The sequence below is a fragment of the Calidris pugnax genome, unplaced genomic scaffold (genome assembly GCF_001431845.1).
Source record: "Calidris pugnax isolate Ruff unplaced genomic scaffold, ASM143184v1 scaffold81, whole genome shotgun sequence".
Classification (NCBI taxonomy): domain Eukaryota; kingdom Metazoa; phylum Chordata; class Aves; order Charadriiformes; family Scolopacidae; genus Calidris; species Calidris pugnax.
This window is the reverse complement of record NW_015090880.1, coordinates 338,628-354,801: the sequence shown is the minus strand read 5'-3', so window position 1 is coordinate 354,801 and position 16,174 is coordinate 338,628. Positions and strand designations below refer to the sequence as shown.

General features: G+C 49.1%; 1 protein-coding gene across 6 annotated transcripts in view; it reads right to left on the bottom strand.

Annotated features, from left to right (window-relative positions):
* Positions 1 to 1,000: 1,000 nt before the first annotated feature.
* Positions 1,001 to 16,174, bottom strand: part of TMCC1 (transmembrane and coiled-coil domain family 1) — an 84,880-nt gene continuing 69,706 nt past the window's right edge. For all 6 annotated transcript variants that reach the window (XM_014946753.1, XM_014946754.1, XM_014946756.1 and 3 more), the window contains 3 exons: positions 14,563 to 15,497; positions 7,694 to 7,829; positions 1,001 to 5,223 (listed from right to left, as the gene is read on the bottom strand). In XM_014946753.1, coding sequence (XP_014802239.1) covers positions 4,909 to 5,223; positions 7,694 to 7,829; positions 14,563 to 15,497 — 1,386 coding nt within the window. In that variant the 3' untranslated portion in view covers positions 1,001 to 4,908. The remainder of the gene's footprint in view (positions 5,224 to 7,693; positions 7,830 to 14,562; positions 15,498 to 16,174) is intronic.

Genomic DNA, 16,174 nt, shown 5'->3' with positions numbered 1-16,174 from the left:
AGCACCCACCTCCTGTTGCGAGCCAGACAGCTCTAGCAAAAGCAGCCCGTGCACTTGCTTCATCCATAATCCACTGGAATTTCCATTATGGTTGTGGGGAGACTATAGAGAAAAACAGCTGCTTTTGCTTTTTGATCTTGTGCTAGTTCACAGCACTTGCATCCTAAAAACAGAGAAAATGGCTCAGTCTCCTCCCCTTAAGATGTTGTTGCCATTGCCGTCTGGGTTCTGTGTTCCTGAGGCCACACGACCAAAACCCAGGAGGATCATCGGTGAGGTATCTGCTCACTTCCAGCTTGTACAAATACTAGAGAATTCAGAAATTCATCTATGAAACCTGGTACATAAAATACTTACATTTAGAGTGGTGGCCCAACCGACATCATACAGGCTCCAACCTTTCCCCCCCGGGACTGGGCTTTCGGTCAGTGGATGCTGTCCCACCAGCTGAATTCCTCCTTGTCAGAGCTGAGCCAGGGCCTGGAGCTGCTCCATCATGAGATCCACCTGAGAAACACAGGTGAGGCTGGAACAGCACTGTGCTTTGCTCAGCACAGAGATAACCCCACAATCCCAGGGAGGAGCAAGTCCAAAGGACTGAGATCCAGCACCTGCCCCGTCCCCACCGGAGCAGCCCCGTCACACACCTGCTCAGAGCAGGAAAACAGACCAACTCCCGGTTCTTCAGAGACAGACACCTCTTGGGCATCTCTCCACTTGTATCCCCCTCCCATCGTGGGGGGGTGTCCTGGGCTGCGGGAAGGAGCTGGGTGAGGAAGAAGGTGCTGCTCTTCGTCCCCCCTGCCTGCAGAGCAGCCAGTTCCTCCTCGCCGTGCCCAGGTGCTGCAGGGCTGATTGCAGGATGGAGTTTGATGGTTGGATCCATGGGGAATGTGCTCCAATTTTAGGCTCTTAGGGGCTCAGCACAGTTTTAACCCACCCTCTTTTTCTCCCTGACCCCCCACCCCGTCCCTTTGGAAACATCCAAATTAGGCCAGTGTTAATAGCTGAGGTCTTTATTTAAAGTTTTTTATATACAGTAAAAGTGTCACAGATAAATCTGCAACAATCAGACAAGACAAATGTAAATCTCTCTCAACAATTAGCAGCTTAAGATCTATAAACTACAGTGTTACGTTCACAAGTGTCATTTCTGTACTTTTCAACCCGTGCAAGTGAGTTTTTCTGTTTATTTTTTTACACTTTTAAAACACACTTACAGCTAAGTCAATTGCCTACGACTAGACCACCTGGCATACACAACACAGACACACAGGGTTTTTAACTCTTTAGCCACATTCAGAATTCACTTAAAAACTGGCAAAACTACCCAATCTTGAACCCCTTTGTAGCGTGGCTTCTTTTGTTATAATGCTGCTTTTTTAATAAAAAAAATGCACATTTTCAAAGCTGAAAGACAGTGCTTTTCTGTCCCAGTGCAACATGTACAGAACTCAACATTTCATCTGATTAGACCCTAAGAATTCATGGGACTGGAATAAACCAATGAAATAATTGCTGTGAGCATGCTCAGTATCATTAAACTAAACTAATGAGGCTGACAGAAAACAAAACTTTATAAAATTTAAAATGGTAGTTTTTTTGCATCAAGATTTTCTTTCTTTACATTTCGAAAGCAAATGGGGGAAATGTGAACTTCATTTGAACTACAGAATTTCAATGAAGACCTGCTGCTTTTTGAACTAACGCAGTCCGTTACATTCTTCCCTTTTTATATGCCAAGTTGATATGTGCTAAACATATCTAAGCAATTTTAGAATCGTTTCAACTCTGAATATGAAATGTTTTGGGAAACATTCTGCAACTCAGAGATGACGTGTACATCCATGGAAAGGCTAATAAAGGTACTCACATGCACACTCACATCCATGGCAGAAACCATCTTCTACGCATCATCCAGAAATGCTTCATCAAGAAAGCAAACACAACCACTTACAAGGGAAGGGAGCTTTAAAGCTAGAATCACATTTCCAACAATATAATCATTGTTACGCTATCAGAAATCATCACAGACCTTCCAACTGAAGAGGGAGAGGAGAACCCCAAAACGCTCTGCTAATGCAAAAGGCAAAACACACGGCAGTTAGGGTACGAGAAGTGGAGGCAGCATCATATATGGCATTACTGCACACAACTCTCTGGAATGGAAGGAACTGTCGAGAGAGAAAGAGACAGACAGACAGACAGACATTGTCCAGAACCATATGTACATGGCCTTCACCAAACAGTTTTGAGGTGATAAGTTTCTATTAAGCCTGCGCCTTCTGGCAAATTAGCTATTCTGGCAAATTAGCTATTATTTACTGAAGACAACTCAGAGCGGAGACACTAAATGAAATTAGGATGCAAAGAAGAGGAGGGACAAACACTTCCTTCAGATACTACGGACAAGTGGCACCCAGTGTCCAGATCCATGGGCCTCCAACTCCTTCCTGCCTTGACCACACAAACACCTACCATAAGCAACTCTAGCGGGATCAAAACTGAGAAAAAGAGAGGTACAAAGACCAGGTTTCAGAAATAAAGGCAACAAAGCTCTTCAATTATGTGCCAAATCAGTTCTTACTGTTGTTCACACCTTTATTTCTGACAAAAGCTTCGCAGTGGGAAGACGATGGTTCCCCATGTGACGTGAATCAGCCAGAGAAGGGGGATGAACAGAAGAGGGTTTGGCTGGCGCTAGAAGCTCGGGGAGGGAGGGAATATTTATGCAACCTCTGCTGTCTGCAGCTCTGTGGAAAGCATGGTTATTTTTGGCTTGAGTCAGTTGCAATTGGCAATTTGTGTTTTAAGTAGGACAGGAGCAGATTAGTGCACGTGATGGCAGAGAGGGGTGTGCGGGGATCCCCGGGAAGGGGGTACCTGAGATTCCTGGGGCCATGGGAAACATAAACTGAATCTTCCAAGGAAATGGGATGGCTGGATGGTGGGGGGGACTGATTTCCACTGGAAATCAGAGGACCCTCAGGGCTGTTAATCTGGTCTGAGGGAATTTCTCAGAACCCAGAATTCGCATCATAGTAAAAAGTCCCAGGGCTCTGTGTGTGTGTGTATATCTATATATCTATATATGATGTTCCATATATGTCTATGTACAATTTCAACTGGTTCAGGTCACTTGGGCAACATTTGGATCCTAGAGGGAACTTAAGCCTGGAAAGAAGGAAAACAGTAAGATCTAACTAAACACCATAAATGGTTTTGAAAGAGAATCCTGGAGTTGTTCTGGATTTCACGGAGAGGGAAGCTGAATCTTGGCTTTGTTCCAGTGAAAGGGACACAAGTCAAAAACCAGCACAGAGTGAAGGCAGATGCCAGCACCGACACGTCCCAGCAACAGCCCGTTGCCAGGACTCGAGAGTTACGTTTGAAGCTGACATTTCCTTCGGGGCTCCGAGAAGGTACCGACACCAAGTGCTGGCCCCGGGCTGAAGAGGATGATGCTCTCTGTGGCACAGCACACAAAGATCTCTACAGACACGCAATGATCCTACCAGAGCCTGACAGGAGGAAAGCTTTGGTTTCACTTTTTAGGGTTTTATTTAAAAACTAAATCAGAGATATTTCTGAGACAACCATTCTTTTAAGTGGGCTGTTGATTTCCTTAAAGGAACCTGTCTTTTCCCTAGGAAGGGATGAAGAGAAATTCCTTGTTCTTATCCTGAGGCCAGGAATGAGAGATGACGTGGAAATGAGGAATATAAAACTACTCTCCTTCACATCTGGAGAAAGATAAAAAAAAGCCCTGCAGGACAAAAATGTGTGGAGAAGAGAGAGGTTTTCTTGATGCTGCATCTGAACGGCCAGGAGGACAGATCAATGGCGTGTGAATAGCGCTGCGCTCTGGACAGGCTGGCACTAGAAACTGCTCTCTGCCCTCCTCAAAACTGTTTCAGGACAAGACAGTTCACAATTATTCACGCATTTCTTCATTTAAAAACATCACTTCTTTATTTAAAAGGAAAAAAAAAACCAAAACGTAATGACCCTCCCGACCCCTTCCAAAAAAACCCCCAATAATAATAATAATAATTATAATAAAAAATCCTATTAGAAACAATAAGGAAGCACTGAGAGTTTGAGTATTACACTCTTCAAGTATGCTGTTTGGATTTTTTTTAAATCTGTGAATATACATATATAAAAAAAACCTTAAAAGTGCGACCAAGGGCTTCTGCTTAAAGATAAGTATTTCAAGGACTACTTCAAAATACTGTAGCACAACTGTGCAGTTTCTCTGTATGGCATGAGGCTTCCACTTCATATGCTCTGCAAAGTTAGCCAGCCTTCCAGAAAGTTCCTGTAAGTCAGGTGAGCACAAAGAGTGACCCCAGACACTGAGCTGGGAGAGAGATCCACGTTGCTGCTTTTCTCATGTTAAGGAAAGAACCAACTCTGAGTGCATACATTTGGACATGGAATGTGAGCAGACTTCACAGTAAAAGTTTAGTGTTAGGGTTTGCTGCGGTACCATCACTCAAGGCTGTGCACCAGACTGAGCTGTGCTCGTCTGAAGCTAACCACATCTCTTCTTCCTGACAGGTTTAGTACAGTAGTTCAAGCCACAATTTAAATTGCCCATTGGTATGCTCCAAATTTCTGTATTTTATTTATTTCTTTTGTACACTTTAAAGAATCTTAAGATTTGCATCCAAAGAGAACCATGCTACATAAAAATTATCCAGGATTCTCGCCAAAAAGAGTTCTTGAATAAAATCTAAAAAATACTATTGCAATGCATCTCGCAGAGAAAAAACGTTATTCTAAATGTAAACAAATTCACTCGGACACTTTAAAACTTCAGCGGAGTAGTTGCTGACTAATCTTTGCCACGCTTGCTCGCCGAGAGTGCCGGGAGGAGGGTGACGCAGCCAGGTCCTGCCACCATCATCTGGGGGGGGACAAGAACCGTTCCAAGTAGCCGGTGATGGCGTCCCAGTGCTTCCACAAAAAGGCAATGAAAACCACTATAAATAAAGTGCTGAACGTCCTATTGCGAGTCTTCATGAGGGGCACAACGCAGTTGGCCACGGTGGAGACAAAGACGAGGAGGACAGCCATGACGGCCAGGAGGATGTTGATGAACTTCCCCAGCAGGTTCCTGGCCGTGGCATTCTCCAGCCCCTCCAGCTGCACCACCTGCTGCTGCTGCTGCTGCAGCTCCATCTTGGAGATGCGGGTCTGGCAGGCCTCCAGAGCCTCCTGCGGGCGAGAACACACCGCTGGGTCGCCAGCGCCCCACAGGCCCCACGGCTCCTACCTGAGCAGGGCCACCCTCCTGGTGCCTCACACGGCTCCTGCGGGATGTGAGTCACCGTCCCCATCACGCCCGCAGCCGCAGCAGAGGAAGCTGTGCCATTCCACGTGGCTGAGGGCGAGGAGCCCCTCCTTAACGAGGTATTGCCATTAGTGACACAGCGCCTCGTCTCGCCTGCACCGGAGAGGCTGGACAGCGAGGTGACGAGCTGGCACGAGCCAGGCTTTGTAACACCCGGCTGCCACCTTGCATGGCCAGCTGCTGTCCCCACACAGGGTCACCCGGGACCTGGCCACCCACCCTCTGCCGGCAGCAGGAACCAGACAGCCCTGGTCTGTCCAGAGAGACTGAGCTGCTCATCCCAGCTCTGCTGCCAGGAGACCACTGAGGGGCAGAGGTGTCCAGCCAGCACCCCTCCTCCTCCTCCTCTCCTGGGGCATTCCCAGAGCTTCCCATTTCCATCACCTTCCTTGCAGTGGCTTGTGCTTGTCTGACCCCATTCAATTCTCTCGTCAACCTGGCAGAAAACTAAGTCAACAAAAATAACTAATGAAAAAGGCTGGGCCTCATCCCACTGGCTCAGTGACTGCACAAGCTCAGGGGACGGTCTGAGGAGCACCAGGGCTGGAACTGCCCCGATGGTGTCTCCTCCTCCCCACTGCAGTGAGCTGTGGCACCACAAGGATCGGAGAAAGGAGATGTCCAGGAGAAGGGTAAGAAGCACAAGACTTATGAAACTGCCTCTAGGAAGGGGCAAAGCAGAAGTACATGGAAGAAGACGACTATGCTGTACAAAACATCTCTAAAGCACTGCTGACCTGGGGGTGATTGGTTTTGGACCTTTTCACCGTGCTGAACTTCAAATGGACCAACCCAACTCACAGCACAACACTGGTGACATGCCACGGTGGGCTAGGGAACAGGAGAGGGGCTTTAAGGCAATTAATGGAATGAAACCTTTCTGCTGTTGGAGATACAGAGTTACAATTCTTCTATTAATCCTCCCTCAGAGTTGCTTTTCTCAGACCTAAAGGCCAACTGCAGGTCCATCTCCAGCCTGCACAAGTGGCCGTCTCTGGCTGATCCCCCAAACTGAACCCGGGATGCCGCCCCGCAGGCCCTGCTGCAGCACCAGCCCGTGCTCTGCACCAGGGCTCCTTGTGGGAAAGCTGAACACCCACCTTCACCCCAGCAACGTGCAGGAACAGGCTGTCCCAATTTGCAAGTTTACGCTAAAAGCACTGAATCATAAATTAAAAATGAAATTAAAAAAAAAAAAAAATTAAGAAAAGCTATTGAGAAATCCCCGTTTCAAGTTTTAAACCTTACTTCTTCCTGCCCTGTCAAACTAGAGGAGAATGAGACCTGAGTATTGTCACCTCCCCCCAAGGGAGAGCTCCCCGTTCACTCTGTCAGAGGCCATGGCACCGCTCTCCACAGGCGCTGATTTATTTTAACCTCAGCTTAAAGGCCATTGTCACCTGTCACATTTCTCTGCCATTGCATCGTGCCCGTGGAGGTCAGTGACACGTGCGGGGTCCTCTCACCGGGGCCATGGGAGCCCAGGGCAAACTGCCTGGCCCCCCCAGCCATGGCCAGGACTGCGGCCGATCCACGGCCACGGGGAAATCACCCACCCGAGGCTTCTCAGGGGCAGAAACGGGCAGAGCTTTGACCTACGGCTCTCTGCTCACACCATCAATATCCCACATCAGATCAAACGTGAGATGCCTGCTAAAACCACCACAAGGACCTGAAACGGACGACAGATCTCTTTCAGAACAGGCCTTTCTTTCCAAGGTTTGGCAGCTGCTCAGATCATTCCCCAGGTCTTTTGCTCTGGGGAAGGGCTTCCAACTCCATAGTCTCTGTTTCCATAGCTTTGGTCTTTCACATACTGAAAGAAACTTCTCATTTAAAAATACCTCCTTATTTGGGAAAAACCAAGAGAAAGACTTGTTTCCTGACAGTGGATACACAAAGCCATTTTTCCTTAGACATATGTGATCATTGCTCTAAAATTAGTGACACAGAAACACACCCTTGGGTCAGTTTACTGAAAACACGCTGCAAAAAAAGCATTCAGGTCTGGGCCCATCAGTTTTGACTTCCCTACAAAACCCCACACAAAAGGTGAGTGCAGGTTCCCACTTGCCTACAACCAACTGAACACTCTGCTCTGGAGCAAGCGGGGGCTCCCCTGGAAGGAACTTGCCTGGTGGTGACCTGTAGGGACACCGAGGGACACAGATGGAACAACGGCCCCTCCAGTGCTCCTCAACACACAGTTCAGTGATAAAGCTACCAGAACAAAACCAGATGCGGAACCACAGGAGCGTTTCCAAAGCGAATGAGCTGTGGGTAGAGCAGGGGGGCTCCAGTCAGGGCTGGAGTGTCCCTGGCTGTGTCACCCACCTGGATGTCCCGTGCTCGCTCGTAAGACTGGTAGGCGATTTTCTCCTCCATGCTGGCCAACTCCTGCTTTAAATTAAGGATCTCGTTCTGGTGGAGCTCAGTCAGGTCATTCAGCTGCTCTTCCAGTCTCTCGCATCTAGAAATGACACACAGAGCACAGCAGCTTTAAGAGGACGGCAACATCACGCTGGTGACAATCGAGCAGTGAGCATCACAGACTTTTCCCCGAACACCAGTGTGTCTGCCCCATCACCACAGAAGTGGGCACTGCAGTGGGCCCTCTCTGGGAACTGAGGAAACCCTTCCCACCAGGCTTCTGTTCTGGGGAAAAACACACAGAGCAGTTAAATGACAACTGTCCAGTGATGCAAGAAATCAAGGACAGAATTAGGATACAGTAAGTTATTCCCCAAACTTTTGTTTAAACCAAACAGCTCCCTTCTAATACCATAAGCTCTTAAGCATTTTCACCTATGCTGGGAACAGTAACTGGCATAAAAATGACACAGCACTTAAACACGACCGATGCCTCAGAGAACATGATGGTCCTGTCTGATCTTCGCATGTGAGCACACATGGGTATCCTCGACTGATTTTTTCTTTATTTCTCATGAATGATTCAGCCTAACTAGCAAAGGTCATCATATTATTTACACGGAAGGCACATGAATCATTAACCTGCAGGCTTATTTTTCAGTATGCTACTAGGAATGGCCTGGGAGCAGTCCTGAGAAAGAGGCAGCCCCAAAAACTGAGTTACAACAATTCTGAGAGACAGGGTTTTGTTTCCTATTCAGGGGGTTTTAAGTTTACTTCAATGTTCCATATGTTACTTTGCTCCATAATGTTATTTTAGCACTTTCAAAATACATTAGGGATATCTTGCATTTGTATGTAGGCACTTCAGTTTTGGAATTTCAAGCCCAAATTTCCAAGGACCTCACGTTTTAATACCCTTTTAAACCAGGCGAGTATTTGTTTTACTTTCAGAGGGTAAATACACAGAGGGAGCTGGGCCCCTGCTCAAGGGTGGGGAGGAGGAGCCGGGCACCATCCACACCATTCTCTTCCTCCCCTTGGCTCCGTATTCCTGGTCATTGAGTGGGGGCTGATGGCAACCAAGGTTTGGGAGCAGCCAAGGTTTGAGGCCTTTGGGTGTTCCTGCTCTGATTTCCACAGCCTGCCCTCCCATCCTAACAGCACGGAAAAAGCTTAGCGCATAGCTCTTATCATCTGACCCTTGGTACTAACAACTGAGAAATTTCTGAAGAATTAAGCACGGAGATAATTCCTTGTTTTAATTGCAGTTCCCTTCTGACTCCATCTGAATTTAATTTATACACACGCATATGCATAAAATGAATAAACAATATTTATCTAGAACAAAGAATTTAATCACAAGTTCTGAAAAACTAAGACAAAAATCCTGCTCCCATTTTTTTTTTCAAGATCTTTGGTGCTTCACAAGCTAAATATTCAGAATCTGTAGGGACAAATCAGCCCTTACAAACACTCTTGGGGTTTTGTTTTAATTGAAAAGTCTGAAGACAATTTTCATTTACATTCCCAAAGCAATATTGCTTTAAACTAAGAGGGAGCCAGACGCAGCATGACAGTTTCCAACCAGTTGACCAGCAGCAAGACTGGGGCCACTAGAGCTGCCACAAGGGCCATGACACCAGGGCAGGACCCAGGAGGGAACTGGTTTCCCAGGAACAACCAGCTGCAGACAAGGGAACTGCCGTGTGAAGTCGGGCTAATGAAGAAGGAGCCCAGATAATTAATATTGCCATTTGTTCCCACCCAACTTCAAAAAAAAACCTCCAACTTGCCAACAACCAAGAAATCACAACTAAACCCGCTCTAAGTCCCAAAGGCAGCATAAATTACTTGAAATATATTCAGTTTGTTAATGTATTACAAAATTCTCCAGTGAGTTTGTTACACAAAAAGGGATGTAAGCATTTCTGAAAATATCATGATTATGTCTTTTAACCTCCTCCCACATAAACGCCCTTCATAAACCAGCTGTTGCCAGGCAGCTTAAATCCTGTTCTCCAACAAGAAACAATTGTATTTTAATAACTTCAAATCTACCTCAATCTGCAGGAAACATAAGGAAACCCTGCAAATCCATATAGTTAAGAGTTTAAGCGTAACACGATTAGCAAAAGGGCTGGCTCCAACCCTCCCTGCCCCGACGGCCAGTTCCCCAGCGGCTCCCTCTCCTGCTCCTCCGGGGGGCTCCTGCAGGATGCACCCAAGAATCACCCCCACTTTCACAGCCTGGTGCATCAGGCAACGGCTGGAATTGGGTGATTGAAAAAAAAACCAACACCAAACACAAAACCCCCAACCTACCCAGACTTATTTTTGAAATTATACTTGCTCCATTCCTCTCCTTTTCACCCTTTGAACCACCATCTACAATTTAGAAAACTTTTTTTTTTCCTGCTGTTTCCTACTGGCATTCAAATTTGAAGAGCTAAGAGGGGTTCATGTGACGAGGAGGGCCTGAAGCCAGGGTTTTCCCGCTGAGGGATGGTGTACATTTAACCCAGAGATGCTACAAAAATAAAAGGGCTAAGATTATACTCACACCTCCCTCTCTAACGTGCGAGTGCCAGAGTCTGCGCAACAGACCCTCAACTCGCCTGTGAACACAGCACTGCCTTCTGTGATCAAATCCCTCTTTATTTCAGGTACAGAAAACACCTCATTAGACTCCAAGAATTATTTTTTTCACTAGCTAAAATGTGAAATTTCGCTTTAAAATTACTAGTCTCTAGATTAACAAGCTCCAGCACGGCAAGTTTTCTGTACGACAGACTAGTGCCAACTGCCAGGAGCAGATCAGAGCCGCTCCAAGGATGGCCGGGACGCTGCTGGGGAGCACGGCAGGGCAGGGGACGTGGGAACACCTCACCCAAAGAAGCTGGTTCAGATTCCACACCTTTTCTGGGGCTTGCTGTATGGGAATCAGGGAACTGGTTTTAAAAAGGCTAGAGAACACAAGTACAACCATCTCACGTTTTTAAGAGCTTTAAGGCATTTTAAAGTAACAGCTGCAAAATTCATGGCTCATACAGCCTGTGTAAGGGAGAGACATGATGATAAAGACATTTTATCTGCATTCAGTAAGTGCTCTGCCAAGTAAAGAACTTCTGACCAAACTGACACTGAAATACCTTTGCAGTATGGGGCGAAGGGAGTTTAATACCTCTCTTCAAGCATGTCTCAAGATGCACCTTTTTTATAGCTATGTCATATAAAATCCATCTGATCTTCATTTTTATGTTACTGAACACAGTGCTTTCAGTGGCAGAGTGGTAGCTAAAAGCAGTTCTCTATTTGCTCCTGTCCGGATGACAGCGGACTCACTCCCGCGTTGCAGAGAGGCCCCAGCCCAGGAGCAGCCCTGCTGGAGACAGAGCTCTGATGGAGGCTCCCGCGCTCCCATGGCCGGACAAGGGTCCCACTGACCCCCCCCCCACTCCAGAAGGGCCTCTGCAACCCCTCAGACCTCACAGATTTAGTGTCTTCGGTCTGGTTTAAAATCAATCCTGAGAACAGACTCGAGTCCAAGACTCCAGCAAAAATCAGGTAAATGAGTGCACCAGCATTTTGGCCGACAGATTTCTCCTGACAGGAGCGTGGGAGACCTGAATGCCCTTTCCAAGGATGCCGGGCTCAGAAAGAAACCCAAAACCCTTGGACTGGCCACATGCCAGCCCCCCCCCCCCACTCCAGAAGGGCCTCTGCAACCCCTCAGACCTCACAGATTTAGTGTCTTCGGTCTGGTTTAAAATCAATCCTGAGAACAGACTCGAGTCCAAGACTCCAGCAAAAATCAGGTAAATGAGTGCACCAGCATTTTGGCCGACAGATTTCTCCTGACAGGAGCGTGGGAGACCTGAATGCCCTTTCCAAGGATGCCGGGCTCAGAAAGAAACCCAAAACCCTTGGACTGGCCACATGCCAAATATGTGAGCTCATGATTTCACCACGTACAAACAGGTTCCTGAAGGGACACGCAAGATGAAAATACTCAGCAGGAACTTTATTTCAGTCTCGATAGCACAGAAAGTCCCGGCTCCTATCAGTAAACAACCGCCACCTTCCAGCCGATGAGATAAGCAGAGGCTATTTGGGCGCCTGCTCCCGGTGCAGCAGAAACACAATGAGGCCAAGGCGCCGCCAGAATCTTCCTTCCCGCATGAGTCAGCCCCGGCGGCGCAGAGCGGGGCCCGGCCGGCACGTGCTGCCAGCGGGCAGGGCAGCACCACACCGGCACCGCAGCGGGCGGCAGGACCGGAGAGACTGCACCAGCCGGTCCCGGCCCCGCAGCCCGGCAGCCACGGGGATGGACGGGCAAGGCCTGGGCGCAAGGAGAGGGAGGGAGGAGTTGGAGAATCTAAGAGACAAGCCATGGCTGATAAATAGAGACTGCGCAAACGTGCAAGGAAAAAAAGATCAGAATCTGCAAAACAGGAGAACATCCAAGAAAGAGGAAAGGGGCGAAGACTGGGTGAGAAAATGTCATGGCACCTGCTTTGTTCCAGCTTCCAGGTACAAGACACACCCACTGTCGCCCTATGAGCAAAGGCTTCTCCAAAATACCTCATATTTTAAGCTCCAAGTGAACTCAGTGCTTGTTTTTGAAAGCTTCCCAGAAATAGAGCAAAGTTATGCGGTATTTATAGCTTTTAAAACCAGTTATGATTAATTTGAATCCCCAGACTCCCAGCTTCAAACCACAACCTCCATTCCCATCTTTTTCCTGAAGAGCAGAGGAAGGAGAGGGGCTCCCAGCCGGAGAAAGAGGAGACAGCCCTCTCTGCCAAGGCAGTGGCTCCTCTCTGCCCTTGGACACATCACGTAAGCTTCCCGATCTCAGGGTGATGCTGGCTTTTATCTTCATGACATTTTAAAATGCAGAAGCTATCCCACAAGAGTCTAGATTTGTACAGTCAGGCATTAACCTGTGATTAACCCCCGAGCTCCCCGCAGACGGAGCAATCACCCGCTCACCCCAGACACTACAGAGACGAGCACTCGCCATGGTGTAACTGCTCCTCTGCAAATGGCACACCTTTAATTAGTTTGCATCAACATTCCAAATTACTATCTTTTTAAGCACTTATCAGCCAAATGCAGGCTCCCCCGGCAGCGCTTTGCTGCCGTGGTGCAAGGCCAGGCTCCGGGCCCCACTCAGGGGAGCACTCGGGATGGTCTAATGGCACCCGACAGACCAGGCCTCACACCGCACCTGCCGGGGCAGCTGTATGGACCTTGCTGAAGGGTTCCAGGGGACAACTAGCCAGTTTAGCCGACAGCACCCATGAGTCCTCATGGTCTTCTATTGTACTTTGAGGGCGCTCCGTCAGCTGTGCTGTGCTTGCATATGGTGTTCCACCGTGAATGGCTGCTGCTGTGCCTGCGGAACAACAACGCACACAGCCGCGGACAACGGGAGCCCTCTCTGCTGGGCAGCGGAAGGCCGGACTCCGCATCGCTCCGTTATGAGAATTCATGACAATGAGGCACCAGGAACCAAAGCTGCTGTGCTGGGCACCAGTTTCAGCCAAACCGCTGATTGCTGCAAAGCAGGGCTAGAGAAGCGGCGCTGGCTTTGTCTGCCCAAGCTCTGCAAAGCTCACAGAAAGCTCCCCGTCTCTAGAAGATCCTAGCGGCCTAAGCTTTTCCAAATGTTTTCTCAATGATATGGCACCAGCATGTCTGAAGAGCTGTCAGGCACCTGCACATCGTGCTGTCCTCAGCCAGCCCGTCCCACGCCAGCAGCTGCCCCGAGCCCCAGGTCGTGCTTCACAGCATGAGCGATGTGACCCAGGCCAGAAGCAGCCTCACTACAAAAGCCTGCCATCGTCCGTAAGAATGAGGAGTTGGGCCCCTGGCATTTGCTATTTAAAGTTAAAAAAGCAGAGTTTAAGCGTTTCATTTAGACTGCCGTGCCTCGAGTGGCTGCAGGAGGGCTCTGATAGCTCTTCCCTCCACAGCTGGGGGATGAGCCCTTGCTCCCAGCGTGTGACGGGACACGAGACTGGACAGGACAGGCTGCTGAGAGCTCTCTCGCAGGGAAGGTTCCCTCAGCACCTCCCCATGGCTGCTTTCCCCAGGGTGGTGTGAGGAGGCGGCTGCCATTCCCTGCTATCACCTCTCCCCCGTGGCCTGAGCAAGGGCTGGCAGCACTGCAGCGACTCTTCTGCCCTCCCGCTCCTTCCAGGAAGGCTGATGGAAACGGGGGCTAACCAATTCCAGAGCCACAGGACCTCCATGACGAGGGCACTGCCAATATCTGACATTTATTTTAACTTAATTTCATTGAACCCTGTTTGCTGTGGGGCTGAGCAGGAAAGGGAATGGAATATCCTAGTTTTGGCACTGGGGTGAGACCGTGTCTTTTTGGAAAGCCCTGAGAAAGGTGGACATCTCTTTCTCTGGCAGACATGGGTCGGAGTGCTGTAGAAGGCAGGGTAAGGATACTGTCCACATCTGGTGCCCTGTCTCTCCCCTTGACACAAAGTTTTGCAGGACTTTTGAGGGCAAAGCACTGTCTGGATAATAATAACTGCATCAGTGCACTCCTTGTCCTCTGGGACACCTTTCTAAACCTCTTTGGCATGACCTTTTATCTTGGAAACACCATGAAATAATCCTTTTTCCTTGCTATTTCTTTCCTGTACAGAAAGGGAGACGAGCAGCAAGATAACAGTATTTACAAAATCCTAAGCCTGCAGGACTCCCGATCTGAATCGGGCTGTGGGAACAGCCCGATGAGTCGTGCTCCCCAGGACTGTGCTCCCCAGCTCACAGTACCCAATCCCGAAACAAAGTACAGAAGTACTTACCTGTACCGCTCCTCCTGCAGCGTCTGCATTATTAATGAGTAATCCTTCTGATAGCGAACCTTAAGGTCCTCAAATGATTCTTCCAGTCTTGACTGTGTCTCTCGAATTTCTTGAATCTCATGCAGTATTGCATCAAACCCTGAGCTCTGCATATCCAGAGTGTTTGTTTTGGAGCTGGAAGCTCCCACAGGGCCCCCTGTTGTGCTGTTGGCTCCCACTGAGCCCGACGTGGCACTGGAGCAATCCTCTTCACTGCCATATTTTGGACTCGACTGAAAGTTCTGAATAACACCTAGAGCCTTGCCTCCCGTCCCATCTTCCTGGCCTTCTTCTAAGGAGTCTTTCAGATTAGCAATGTTGTCTGCACTCCCAAACTTGTTCCTTATGAGGGAGGCAATCTCCCGGGGCTTGGAAACCACAGCTCCTGCTGCCGAGTGTGTGGCTTGGGAGAAACTGGAAAGCCCACCTTTGACGCTGTCGACTACTCCCTCACTGAAGCCAGTGACTTTTGCTCCAACATCTTTCAAACCCTGGTGCATATCCCTGAAGACATCCTTCGGCTGCCGAGGGATCCCATTCTGCTCAATCTCTCGCAGCTTTCGATGGTAATGTTCTAGTTTCTTCTGCAGCTGCAAGATGGTCTGTGCTGACTTTTGGTTTTTCTTCTCAAACACTTGCTTAATGCGGGCACTCTGCTGCTTGTCTGCGTTGTTGGCCAGTTTCAGGTACTCTGCCACGTTGTCATCACGGGCTGTTTGTTCAATTTTGATCTGCTCGGTCAACTTCAGTATCTTCTGCTGTAGGTGTGTGATAGCCACTTTTGTCCGCTGAGGGTCTGGGGTCCCATCAACAGAATCGGCGTTGATGCTGCCATCGGTGCTGGAGGCCACTGCACTGGAGGTCTGTGCGAGGCTGCTGACTTCCAACCGCTCGATCTGAGCAGGGAGAGAGAGAAACGTTAAGTGCCAATCACCAGCTTCACTAATACAAAACCTTTCCTTCCTTGTACCAGCCAACTCAACAAGTGGATGTAATTCTGCAAAAACGCACCTTTTTTCAGCTGGCCAGGGTACGGTACCAATCTACTGAGCTCCACATGCTCTACAGACATCTAGTAAAAGCTGAGAAAAAAAGCAAAACCCCTCATACTTAAGCCAACTTAATGGCCACCAACAGCCAAAAAGTAGGAGAGGGCACCCGGGCTGGGCAGGCTGAGCTCTGGGAAGCATTGGTGCAAGGCCAGCAGCTCCATCAGCCGGCGACTGGGAGGAGCAGAAGGTAACTGGGAAGGAGCACAACCCACCCAGACCAAGCGCACAGGAACCAGTTACCCCAGTGCTCCGTCTGCTCGTCCCAAACCGAGCGACACTGAAACTCACCGGGAGCTCCCGGCCGCCCCGCGGCTGGGGGGGCCCTGCCCCGGGCCGGGGACGTTGCCGGCGGGGGGGGACACCGACTGCCGAAGCACAAACCTCGTTTTTAGCCCAAGAAGAGTAAAATGCCATTTCAGCTTAAACGAGCCGCGCGAACAACCACCGCGGCAGGACGGGCCCCGCGGCACGGCCACACGCCAACCCCCCCGCCCGACCCGGTGCGGCGGGAGTCCCCGGCC